Source organism: Crocuta crocuta, unplaced genomic scaffold (genome assembly GCF_008692635.1).
Source record: "Crocuta crocuta isolate KB4526 unplaced genomic scaffold, BGI_CrCroc_1.0 scaffold160, whole genome shotgun sequence".
Classification (NCBI taxonomy): Eukaryota; Metazoa; Chordata; class Mammalia; order Carnivora; family Hyaenidae; genus Crocuta; species Crocuta crocuta.
Window position 1 is genome coordinate 5,530,631 of NW_027527591.1, and position 13,404 is coordinate 5,544,034.

General features: G+C 44.6%; 1 protein-coding gene across 2 annotated transcripts in view; it reads left to right on the forward strand.

Annotated features, from left to right (window-relative positions):
* The window catches only part of KLF7 (KLF transcription factor 7), an 89,050-nt gene extending 75,964 nt beyond the window's left edge, over nucleotides 1-13,086 (forward strand). For both annotated transcript variants that reach the window (XM_077771239.1, XM_077771245.1), the window contains exons 3-4: nucleotides 645-768; nucleotides 7,545-13,086. In XM_077771239.1, the coding sequence (XP_077627365.1) occupies nucleotides 645-768; nucleotides 7,545-7,596 (176 nt within the window). In that variant the 3' untranslated portion in view covers nucleotides 7,597-13,086. The remainder of the gene's footprint in view (nucleotides 1-644; nucleotides 769-7,544) is intronic.
* Nucleotides 13,087-13,404: the final 318 nt, after the last annotated feature.

A 13,404-nucleotide genomic window follows, 5' to 3' on the forward strand; every position in this document is an offset into this window, starting at 1 on the left:
AGGACTCTGTGACTGTATTTTACATAAATGCCAGGAATCGTCAAGTGATTTTTGTCTTACTCTCAAACTGTAGCCCTTTCTTCGGACTGTCCATCCACTCCCGTTTACTGGAAGGCACCGTGGTTCTGGGAGACCTGAGCTGTTTGCCTTGTCAGTCAGGGCCCTGGCTCCAGTTTGTAGGGGGAGGGAAGAGGAGGGAGAAGGCTAAAAAGGCTGAAATGGTAAATTACTGTAGGTTCTGGAGAAAAATAGAATTAGAAGCATTTGTGGTTCAGATGAAAATAGCACATTTCCTTTCTGCTTGGACAGTGGGGGTCAAAGTGCTCCAGGGAATAGAAAATAAATAAAAATTGATCCCTCACCAGTTGAAGGAAATGCTCTGACTCTGTGAACTGAAATGGCAGCTCCAGATTAGAGGATCCTGTGAAACCACTTTTGAAGGTTAAAAACAACAACAGCAACGGCAACAACAACACACCAGGAGATAAAGCAAAAGTGACAATGTAGTGTATTAGGCAATGTAGTCTTTCAGGAGTGACTTCCACAGCCCTTTTCCAGCACAATGGATGGGCAGCAGAACCCGATCGGGTGTGTGGCCAGTTTGTTCCTGTTGTTGACCATGATTGTTCCCTCTCTTCTTGCAGGTGAGAAGCCTTATAAGTGCTCATGGGAAGGGTGTGAATGGCGTTTTGCACGAAGCGATGAGCTCACGAGGCACTACAGGAAACACACAGGTGCAAAGCCCTTTAAATGCAACCACTGCGACAGGTAAAGAAACAGAAGCTTCCGGGATGGGGAGGGGAGAAGGTGAGGTGGGTTGGGGGGTGGACTGCCCATATGCTTCTGGGGTTATCCCACCCCTCTGTCCCAGAGACTCGGGCTTGGGAATGCCTTTTACTTTGCCACTGGGAAAACCAAGGAGATGAGGGTGCCTTCCAGGGTAGAATCAAGAGATCATCTGGATTCTTGGTCCAGTGACACAGGTACTTAGTGAATGCCAGCTTTGAGCCAGGAATCCTGTTAGTCGCTGAATGGCAAAAAGACACAGTTCCTACTCTCAAGGAGATGATGTGACAGATAATTTTACTGTAATATGAAAAGTAATAGGCTAGAGAATGGTCACCTGTCGCTGCTTCTTCTGATCTTTTTATTAACATCAATACCAGTTTTCCTCACTCTTAATAACATGAAAGAATAGCAAGCCTGCTTAACGGAAAGAAGGTTACTCACAAGGCTCTCCTCGGAAGCGTTATTAGAAATGAATTTACTGGAGAGAGGTCCCCATTCTTTGGGGGCCAGGATTCATTCTTTCTCCTTTGAAAATAGGCACTAAAGTCTAAAAGATGGCGAGGCTTTGAGAACTTATCCTATAATTCAATTTCAAACCTTCAGCATTTGATAGTGGAAGAAGGAGCACGTAGCAACAGATACTACACAAGTAATAGTATCTGACAGCCCTGGCATTATCAACCAATAAACCCCAAAATGGAGACTTTGCAGGCCAAGGTGAAGGCAGGATTAGGTTTAGACATAATCAAATAATGGGCTTGCATCTGAGCATGTTATCCTTCTAATCCTATTTCTGTGTTTAAAAGGAAGCTTAAGAAAATTAACCATCTTTTTAATGCAATACTAAAGGTCTCAGTTATGATGAGAAAAATGCTCCTAATACGATAAAAGCCCTGAAAGCCTCAGGGTTCCCCAGCCCGCAGGATGGCAAGAGGGGTGTGCAGGATGTCCGTGGAGGCCTGGCTCTCCGTGGGAGGAAATGCGATCGCTTTCACATCCTGCCTCCCCGCGCCTGTGCTGGCACCTCCCCGCGCCAGGCCTTCCTCTGTAGTCGTGTGTGTGTGTGTGTGTGTGTCTGTGTGTCTGTGTGTGTGTCTGTGTGTGATGTGGAGAGCAGGGGAGCAGTGGCCAGCTCTCATGGGTGGCCAGTTGGCTTGGTGCTCCTTTAAGATGCTTATAAAGGAGCATTCATGTTTTTCCTCCTTTTTCCCCCTTCTTCCTGAAGAGGCTATTTTCCTCTTATCTTCATTCTTTAAGAACTAAATAAAGCCCCCATGCCTCCTGGAGTCCAGAGATAACCTCCCAGCCCAGGGCCAAGGAAGTCCACTTTACAAAGCTATTGTCCTTCATTCCCTCGGACCTCTCTTCTGTTACCCAAGAACACAACCTGATTTTTAGTTTCTATCCCTTACCACCAAGGCCTCCTGAATTTATGTGAATCGGCTGCTTTTCCACAGATTATACTTCAGTAATGTTTCTCATTTGACATCTTCCCTCCACTGCCATCTCAAGTTCATTTCTCTCTAGTCCTGGCTGCTAATAAAGAAGCTGCACATGGGGTGGCTCTTTGCCCACAGCTCTTTGAGGGAGAGGATGGTATCAACTGGGGTGAAGATGAATCCTCTGTGAGTTGTCACAGTCTCGTGGTAGTAACCATACGCCAAAGATGCCCATCCCTGAAGAGTGGTAAGGCACTCAGAAATTGTGCCTTAACAGATTGCGTTCATCCTTAGAAATGGAAAAACAATTCTTATTGGGAAATTGCCAGGGTTAGTATTCCTCTCTTCAGATCAACTGACTTAAGGAATTTACAGCTGTTGATAGCTTAGGACTGAATCTGCCCATTTGTATGATTTCTGTAGAGAAATACTGCAAGCCAACTGGGTATTTCAGTGAAGGAGAGGTCAGAGATGGGTGATTTGGTTAGTCTTTATTTTCTTCACCAAAATGTATGGTTTCTAGAGCTAGAAATTCACGGGGCAGATGGCACATGTTTTATGACATGGTATTTGGGGGAGATTGTGATTCGGGAGAGATCTGTGTCAAAGTCCTGTGACATTGGCATTCTCAACAGTGCATTCTCAACAACGTCAGGGATAAAGGGTTGGATTCTCATTTAGCGTCTCACGTCGGGCAGCATCTTACATTTCAACTGTGGCAGTTGGTGCTAAGAATAGAGCAGGTCCAGGAGGTGGCATGGAGGACCGGAGGGGTCCCAAAGCAGACGAAAGCGTAGCGTGACAGGGGAGCAGGCATTCCTAAGAGGGCTCTTACCTTCAGAAAAGAGGGCGTCTGTAGGTAGAAAAGCAGGACTGCGAATCCCGTTGGTGCCACAGTGGTAAGTGTAAGAAACCTCCCTCCTGCCTCTTGTGCTTTGAGAAAGCAGACCACTCTAGAGGCTAAGCTAGCAAGGGGGCTTCTTGTCTCTAAAGCAAGTTTAATTTAGACTTTTGTTTTGCCTGTTGGGTAGGTTGAAAAAATAAATGAGTTTTTCTTTGTTTATTTGCTTTGCTTACATTTAAAATCACCAGATGCCACAAAAATGTCCGCATCTCTGGCTTTGTCCGGAAAAATCCGAAAATCCAGTCACCCTGGGCTCACATTCCCGTGTGGCCATAATTTTCTGAAGCTAAACAGTCATCACTATGCATTTGTGACGGCCATGTGACCTCTACTTTCTCACTGTTCCCACCACACCCTGGGGCGCCCCAAGGTGAAGCCAGACCGCCCGTTAGCGTGCATCCATGCTTGCTCAGTTGTCCCTTCTTAGACAAGAGCAGCATCACTTCATATCCGTGCCTTATCAAAAGTAGAATCCGATAGTCCTTGGCCCATTGCGCTTGTTTACTTTATCTGCCCGGCCCCTGAAGACTTTGGGTTTTGTGGCTTCTGGCTTTAGGTTTGGGGTGGGGGAGAAGGCCGTGAGGCTCCGCCACTTCCTTGCCATCAGACTAAACGGGATAGCCCGCGGAGTGACCACTTGCTAGAGGCGTGAGCCTTGTGTCTCAGCCAGTGCAGCCTGAGGCCACTGGTGCTGGTAAACAGGGCTCTGTTTCCACGAGCAGTGATATATAGGCCATTGTTCTGCCAACTCAGCATAGTTATAATTCAGGGAGGCTGCTATGAGCGCAGTACCTTGGAGATCTTGGGCAGTGGAGAGGAAACATTGTGATCTTTGCGTCAGCCCACCTATAGGTGGTAAAAAAATACCAACCCATATCCAGCCCCTTTAGTGCCCTAGAGGGTTGCTGTTGGCTTAATGCCCACATGACTTTACCCTGCCTTTTTCGTAAGCAAGCAGAATGACAATAGCGGTTTGACTAGTTCCCTGTAGTGAACAAATTTCAATCATTAAGGACCTTCTTATTTAAGGTCATCTGACTGTTGTATAGTCATAAATACCCTCTGGGGGTATATTACCCTTAGAATTATTTGATTCTGCATTTCTAGATGGGGACTTTATGCATTACCTTTTTCTATTCCTATGTGGCTCTCAGTAAGTATAAATTAATAAGTATAAATTAATCACGACTAAGTATCTTGCTGGTATATTGAAATTAAATACAACCCCAGTGGTGAGGGATCTCGTCTAAATTCTAAGCACCATACACTTCCAAGAATTTGCATGAATAACGATGCTGGTTTGATTTAGGGGGAGTGCACTTACATTTCCTCTCACGTGAAAGACTTGGTTTGTTTTCTCACCTTGTTCCCTGAAAGATCTTGAAGCGTAAAGATAGATGCCTGTGCATGTATTGCTAGATACCCAGCACATAGTAGGCAACTGGTAAAGCAGAATAAACATCTGAATGCATGCATCACTGAGTTGTTTCTTCAGATGAAGCCCTGTATCAAGAATACTATTTTCCCTTAGGTTCTCAGGCTATAGAAAGGAAAGAGGCTTTGTCCAGAAGCCAAGACCTGTCCTTTACTGCCACCATCTCCAGTTGCCATGTTCCTCTTTCAGACGGCCAGGGCTCCTGGTGCTTCTGCTTACTGCTTTCTCACAGGTGCCCACCACTCAGGCCTGACCACATGGTCAGGAATCCTTCTGGATTCATCTTCTAGTTGCTGCCATTACCAATTGCTACACATTTAGTATGTTCATTATTTAACTTTATAAATGCATTCTCTTATAGGCACCCTCTTACAGGTAACCTTCTGTAGGTTACAAGGTCACACCGCGCTACAATCAAGCTGTCAGCAGGGCTGCATCTTTTTCTAGAAGCTCTAGGGAGACTCCATCTCCTCATCTTTTCCAGCTTCTGGGGGTGGCCCACATTTCTTCTCTACTCACTCGTCCCTTCCCCTCCAAAGTGTTGAGTTCTTGAGTGCTGCCATCTCTCTGTTTTCTCTTTCAGTTCCTTCTTCCATTTTTGAGGATATTCGAGATGACATTGGCCTATCCAGATAATCCAGAATAATCTCCCTGTTTTAGAATCAGCCGATTAACAAATTAATTCCATTCACAATCTTACTTCCCTGTTGCCACGTAACCTAGCGTATTCACAGCTTCCAGGGATTCGGTGTAGACACGTGGCAGGGGGCAAACCCATTACTCTTCTTGCTACAGACTCCTTAAATTGACAATTCAGCACTCCGTTCTTAGTGTTAACAGCAGGTGTGGCTAGAGCATGGGCTCTGGAGTCACACTACTTGGGTTCACATTTCGGCTCCGCTTCCTTCTGGTGACTGTCCCCGCAGGTGGAGACAAGAATGGCGTCGTCTTTGTAGAGTTCTTATTGAGGATGTTAACTTTTTTTTAAACGCCTACAAAAAGAACTTCCAACTGAGATCCTCTTTCTCTAGGCTGTTGGGCTGAAGGAAAGGAGGGAAGAATGAAAGGAGGAAAGGCAAGGAGGGAGGGAGGGAAGAAAGAGAGCAGGCAGTGGTCAATACTGAGTATACCCTCGGGATAGGACAAAGTCCTGGGAGTTAACTGCTGGATTCCCTGTAGGCTGTATTGCTAATCTGTATACCAGTGACATCAAACACTTACTTTTAAGGAATATTTGTCACTGTTTTATGGTAAGTTAAATCCCTTTAGATGGCACCCTAAGGGATTATCCAAATATCTTGCTCATATTAAATTAGTGCCAGAAATAAGTGGGTGTAATTAGAATTATTATTATTCAATACATTATTGGATTAGATTATTTTTACTGTACTTTCCCCATTTTTACGTGTTTTTCATTTTCGCCTTTGTTCTGTTTTGTTTCATTTCCTTGGGGTTATATCCTGCATGTGTACCTATTTAAGAAGTCAACACAGAGCAGGTAGAGTGGGTTAACTCAACACAGAAGGTAGGGTGGGTTTTTTGTTTGTTAGTTTGAAAGGATGAACAAACACCAGGGAAACCCTGCCCCAAACAGGAAATCTTGCTAACCTGATCAGGGCAGCTTGCTAACATCCTAACAAGAAGGTTGGACTGTGAGCATGTCTTGGGCCTCAGGAGAGAGCCTGGGAATATTCTCACAGGTAAGAGAGTGGCCAGTTTCAAGAGAAGAATCCAGAGGGAGAGCACACACTCAGAGCTAAGACTGATTGCCGTCTTAGTGCTGACTGCACTGGAATTCTAGCCAGAACCTTAGACTGTAGGCTGCGGGGATGTGGAAATGCCCACCCTATTAGTTACATGATACAGAAACCTGCCTCAGACTGCTCTTAATCTCAAAGGGTATTTGGTAGCTCAACTGACTAAGAAGACCAAAGTTGGATTGGTCTTTAGGTTTGGCTGGATCCAGAGTCTCAGATGTTGTCATCGGGACTCTTTCTCTCTCTCTCTCTTATCCTGCCCATTTTCCTCTGTTGACTTCATTCTTAAGCAGGCTGTTTCCCACATGGCCAAATGGACACCAGCAGCTCCAGCTTCAATCTCAGTAGCTCAGCAGCCCCAGTGGGAAAAGAGCTTTTCTCTTCCAATAGTTTCAGCAAGCGTTCCAGGACTGGCTCTCATGAATCTTCATGGCACTCGTGATTGTTGGCCACTGTAGCCATAGTGTTAGTCTTAGGAAGAGGGTCGGCTCCACCCCACCGGGAGTGCAGAAACTTGGCTACCCAAGGGAAGATAAAGTTGCTGGTGTCAGAGGAAAGGGGAAATACCTAGCACAGGCCTGCATGTCCTCTCATTCTCAATAAATCTGAACTTACTTCTCCATTTTTGTTCTTGACTTACTATATAATAGAGTGTCTGTGTAGACCTGTAGGTATCACGGGCAGCATTTCTGGGCTTTCCTTGTAAAGCTCAAGACTGAAATCTGGGTGTTGAGATGTTAGAATTCTACCGTTAGTGATACAGGCTCATCATTTTTTGCCATGCTTCCTGTATACAGTCATGTCCCGTGTTTCTGAAGCACTTTTACATTAGTTTCTTCTTTAATAATGGCAACCTTGATAATAGTTAACATTCACTGAGGTCTTACTATGTGCCAGGCAATATTCTAAGCACTTTACGTGGATCGTCTCGTTTAATCCCCCAGACCATCCTGTGAGGTAAATGCTACAATTATCCCCATTTTACTGAAGAAGAATTAAAGCACAGAGAGGTAAACATGCTCAGAGTCACACAGGTATTGGAAGAGCTGGCATTTGAACCCATGCAGTCTGACCTCGAGCCCACCTTCCCTACATACTCCCTTATTTCTCAATACATTTGTACCGGCTCCCTTTAAGGTAGGGTTAGTCATTTTCTCAGGGGTGCTGGAAATTGTTACCTGGACCCCTCTTATATCCTTATTGTTGTTTATATTTCCTAGGTGTTTTTCCAGGTCTGACCATCTTGCCCTCCATATGAAGAGACATATCTAAAAACCCTAAAGGCCAGAGTTGCCATGGCGTCGGCCGTTGTCTGAAGGAAATGCCGTGAGGCAGGGGGCTGGACTTCAGGCGGGGAGCCATTGCCTCGCAGAAGAAAGTTCTCACGTATAAACCTCTGTGTACACACACACGCAGACACACACACAGACACACACACACGCACTCACATAGACCCACACACACGCACAGTCATGCACTCAGCTATATTTAAAATATATACGTCTATTCTTTATGCCTTGCCCTTGCCAGATGGTAGAAGACGAAGAAGAAGGAAACCAGGTGAACTCAGCAAGGCAGACTGGCTGCTTACTTCAGCACTATTGGAATTATTTCCCGCTGTTGCCAATGGAAATCAAAGAAAATGGATGTGACGTCTCTGCAGGTGGACGGCAGTAAGAGGGGCTTATTTAACTTGCTTCTCAGTGCAACTTGATAGGAGAATACAACGTCTTAAAGTTGCATATGTGTAGCACTAATGTTTCTTTTTAAATAGTTGGGGGAAAATGACCTAGAAAACCAAATTGCAGTTTGGTAGCCAAAATTAACTCTTGGTTTATTTGTCCTTTGTGTGTGAAAAGTCCTACTATTCCGTGCGTCCGACTTCCTCACAGAACTGTTGATCGGTTTTGGTTCTTCTTAGTACTATCGAGATCTTTCGAGTCAATACCAACGGCCTTAGCGGCGGCAGACTCTGGAATAACACCTTACACCTTTCTGGCCTGCATTTCTCTAAACTTCACTCTCAAGGGAGGAGTTTTCTTTTCTTACTTTTTGACTCTTGCACACCATATGCACTAGGGATTCTGGAAACTTCTAGCATGACTGCAAAGTGGCCAAGAGAATAAAGTCCTTGATGATAAATCACAGTATATCCCTTGAGCCTCACCTTATTGCCAGTGCTAGATTTTTTCTTTTTAATCTCTCTGTTTTTGCTAACGAAAACTTGAAAAGCTTATTTGGAAGCTTAAATGTTTTATCTTTTCTCCATGGACTAAACCTCTCCAGGACTCTCTCGGCACCTGGATGTCCAGCTCTCGAAGCAGCCAATCAGATGGGACATCACAGTTCTCTCATCCCCCTTGAGGCGTCATGACCTCAGCTCATAGTGACCAACCCCGTGCTGTGTGTCATTGCCACCCTAGAACCACTTTCAGCATAGATGTCGCTAGTCTCAAAGGGCAGCTGCATATTTAACCTAACTCTGGGTTCTGACCTGACAAAAGCCAAAAATATCACTCTTTCCAGGAGTGGGGAAAACTGAGGATGCCTCCCGAGGCTAGTGGCTTCAGAAAACATCATCCTATCTTCCTCTCTCACACCCACTGAGCTCATATTCCCCCACTTGTTAAAACACACAATTCAAAATGCCATTATGGGAACGAAGGGTGGACGCTTAAGGAAAGGGTCGAGAAGTTTCTCTCATGGTCTGTCTAAAAGGAGAGACCTATTTCTAATTCTTTCTTGGCTAGACCCCCTCCCCATGACTTGTGACCTAGAGCACCCAGGATCAACCGAGGCCTCACATGTACTCCGCAAGCTGACTCCAAGGGGGTTTACATTCCTCACTTTCATCCCACAAACATCCAATATCGGTCTCTATCTACCCGCATTCTTAGCTAGCTGGCACTGGCCTCAACTCCAAAGACTGCCTTTAGGACCATTAAATGGCCTATGCAAGCAAGCGGGGTGGTTATTAGGACAGATTGTATATTTTGTATATTCTGGGACCATCCCTTCAAGACACGTCTAAAAAACAAAAATGGCGTTTGGTCCACACATGGTTGCTGCTTCCTCATACCAGCTGGCTCCCCTTCCGCCCTCCTTTGACTGTTTGACTCATTGACTGTTAAAATGCCGCCCCATATCTATTTGGGATGCAACACTGAAGTCTTTAAAAGGAAATAATAATCTAAGAAACACAAACACATTTCTGACAGCAACCTTCAAGATCCTTGGCATTTGGTTTCTCAGCTTTCTGCAACCTTTGATTTCACTGAGATGTTGAAACTATTCGTCTAAGGGTAAAGGAGCCTCCTTATCACAAATGCTGTAGCTGCCAGTTGGACGCTTGGGCATTCTGAGGTCTGGCCCTTAAAGTTTTCTTTCTCTTTCTCCTTTTTTTCAATTTAGACCAAAAAACAAAACAACAGCAGCAACAACAACAGCAACAACAAAAACCAACAACAACAACAACAAAGAAAAGAAAAAGAAAAACCACCCTAAAACACACACACACACATACACACACACACATAAAATAAAATCTGCCCATTTGCCGGAGGCAATTCTGTATATGTTAGTTGGAGGGTATTTAAAAAAAAATCAGTTTTATTCCAAAGATTTAAAACTAGACATGACTTAGAAACATTTTCTGGAGCACTGCTTGCTGACAATCTTGTAGTTCTCTACTGCATTTGAGTGCATTTTGTGGCCAGTCCATCAGGGCGTATCGTGGGATTGTATTTGAATGTGTGGTGCATCCTTTCTGGATGAAGGATGTGTGAGGGACCCTAAACCTCAGCTGTATTAAACTGTAGCGCCTCCAGTCAGTGCACTAGATGAAACTTTAGACACCCCAGATTTTGTTGGTTTGTTGATTTCCCTTTCGATAGCAGCTTCCAGCATGAATGCACGCACATACCAGTGATGGCATTAGCCGTGGCTGCCACAATTTACAAATGTTCTCTCCCCAGCTGGAGCTGCTCTTGCCTCTCGAAATGCTATTATTAAGGGTTTATAATACTGAATTTAATTTTTGAACTGACCAATGCAAGGCTCTATTAAAAAGAAAGTTTAAAAAAAAAGAACGCAAAAGAGTAATCATTGCTTGTTTGCTCCCTGTTTTCATCTGTGGTCTTGAAAAGTTCTCATTTGAATGTGGCAGAACAAAGGCCGCTTTGGTCTTCCTCAGTGTCTGAAATGTTCAGCAATTCCTCTCTCTTTTGTATCAGTGAGGTCCTTTGTAATCTGCTCCTGACCTTTCTCAGAGCAGGGTGCGCTGAACCATGATGGTGAGGCTTGCTTGCTTCAGAGTCATTTGTGGACTGTGAGAATTGGCCCGAAATTCGGTGGGTGCTAAGTGTATGACTTTGAAACTGTTCTCTAGCCCGGCTGACACCTGTGATCGATGACCTAGCCACAAAAGGGAGGCTAACACCCAATCATTTTGGAACCGGATGTGCTAAAATGTCCATCGTCTCTGAAAATGGCAGACATGGTTGGATAGAGCCTGTGAGAGGGAACAGGCTTTCCCCAAAATAACCATCTGAAGATGCTTTGCTCCCCAAGAGGACAGGTTACTTAAAACAGTGCTTTAATGGACATTTAAAACACATTAAACCGCTTTCTCATTTAAATGGTTACCTCCCGACATTCCGGGGATCCCAAATTTGGAAGGAAAACCCTGGCATGGCTGTTTCCTGTGGTTGTCCTCTGGAGCACATTCTATCCAGGGTTCAGAGCTCAATGTTCAGAGCAAGAGTGTTTCTAAGCCGTTGACCATTTCCTTTATTTCAAGTTGTGCTTCTTCCTCCTGCCACGTGGCTGTAAGTCAAAGACGTGGCAACGTGAAATTATAATGCTTCTCCTAGCTGCTGGCCTCCTGCCCCAGTAACGGTTAATTGGCACAGCTTAAAGCCTGGTGGTGATGAGTCCTGTGTCCAGCAAAAGAAATGTTCAGATTCCATGACAAAGCTGCGTTTTATACAAATATCGGAAACCCCAAAATGAACTCACGCTGACCATTTCCTTCTCCTCCCTGTGTGCTTTCCCTTGCAAAACCCTTCAGACACCCTCATCTCCTCCCCTCCTGCACCTCTTGTGCCCTTTTTACATCTTCGATTGCCTGATGATAACAGGGTAAAAAGACAGCCAACCTCACGCATGATTCGCAGAACTGATTCCTATTTTTTAAAAAATCTTCTTTGAGTCTCCAAGCCAGAGAAGATTTTTTAAGGACTTTAGTTTGGGATAAGCTTCCAGATTAGCTATGTCTGTTTGCATCAAAAGGGGAGATAAGCGGGACTTTCAGGGCAGCTCACCTAGTGCATTCAGAACATTCCGCCCATAGCCCCCATGCCCGAATTGTACGGCAAAGGCAAAAGAAATGAACTCAAATGGCAAGGACAACAACATCTGGTGATCATTTCCATTGGTTCAAAATGATTTCCGCCATGGAAGTCGCTTCATAAGATATAAACTGCAGAGCAGAGTGTTTTTGTCTTCTCTTTTGCACGAGTTGGTTTTAGGAGAAGGAAGCAGGTAGGGAAAGTCAGAGAGATGCAACGTGTTTCACAGCAAAAATCAGGTTTATCGTTTCTTTCTTTTTAAAAAGATCTTACGAGGGCCAGCATTTCTGGCCATAATTTTGCACCCAGATCTTTGCCAAAGTGAAAATTCGTCAAGTAGAACCTGTTTGAAATGTACTTGTGGAAGCTTTCCCTGGAATCTTCCACAAGTGGCCGCCTGCCAAGTTGGGGGTTAGGGGCAGGAGGAGAGAATTCGAGTTCCGAGTCTGGGTTCAATTTCGGTAAACATGGTGATATCTCAGTTAGGAAACGAGAGGGGCTGGCCTGAGCATACATCGGTGCCTCTTTGATGGCCTACTTTCCTCAATGAGGATCTTTGGGAATGCTTGAGATGGAACAACAAAAATGTGTCCAAGGAAACAAAAACTGCTTGTAAATGTGAGATGACATGACTAATGGCCTGAGGCGTCAGGGTTTTCTCTTGCTTTTAACACTCTTAACTCCCCTCTGTTGGTTGGTTCCTAACAGATCCCGGAAAAGGAGGGGAAATAAACTAAAGCTGCAATTCACTTTCTTATGTGCGCCCTTCCAGTAGAGTACTGTATTCTTCAGGTGTTTTGCATTTACGTTTCTAAGTCCTCGGGAAACAGGTATCAGAAACAAGAGCGAAATCCTAGGCCGTCACTTCACTAATATCCCAAACCAGATACTCTTTTCAAACAGGGCTCCCTCTCAGCGGTCATGAGGAAAGGGTGATACGTTCTTTGTTGGGGACTGTTTATACCATTTTTTTCAACTGTAAGCTTTGGAATCGTAAATTGCTTTGACTCCAGCTTCTGTCTACTGCCATAAAATGGACCCCACGTCAGAATAATGAGGGTGGTATGTGTGCACACGCCTAGACAGGTGTGCAGATGTACCTATTGTACCTTCGCAGAAGGAAAACAGGCTACTGACGTTTAAGAGGAGTAGCCACCAGTGCCTAATATCTTTTGGGGGGGATGGATGCTTATAATGCCAGTATATTGAAACCACACTGGGAGTCCCACATGGAGGGGAGGGGCGGAGGGGGGGAGAGGGGACATTTTAATCCTAGGCCTTCGGACTGGAGGCAGAATGATTTCTGCAAATCTAGGTCCTGAAAGGCTTTGGGGCTCATTGGCTGGTTCTCAACCTTTTTCTTTTTTCTTTTCTTTTCTTTTCTTTCTTTTTTTTTTTTTCCAGCATGCATTTCCTATCTAAACCCAGACTTGATTTAATCTCCTTTATCTTTCACTTCTGCTTCATTCCAGGGAGGAAAAATACACCTATTATGGCCAAGATCTCCTTGCTAACACAGAGGCAAAAATAAATGTTTAATGTTTTTGCAGCCTCCCCTTCCTTTCCATAAATCGCCCCAAACTCCTCCTCTCTCTCATCACCCTGTCCCCATGCCCACCACACGACTTCCCAGCCACCACCACTTTTCTTTCAAATCTCTGTTATCCTCTTAACAGTTGCTTGAAGAAATTTATTTTTGCACTATACATTTTCTTTTTGCCAGATGTGTCTA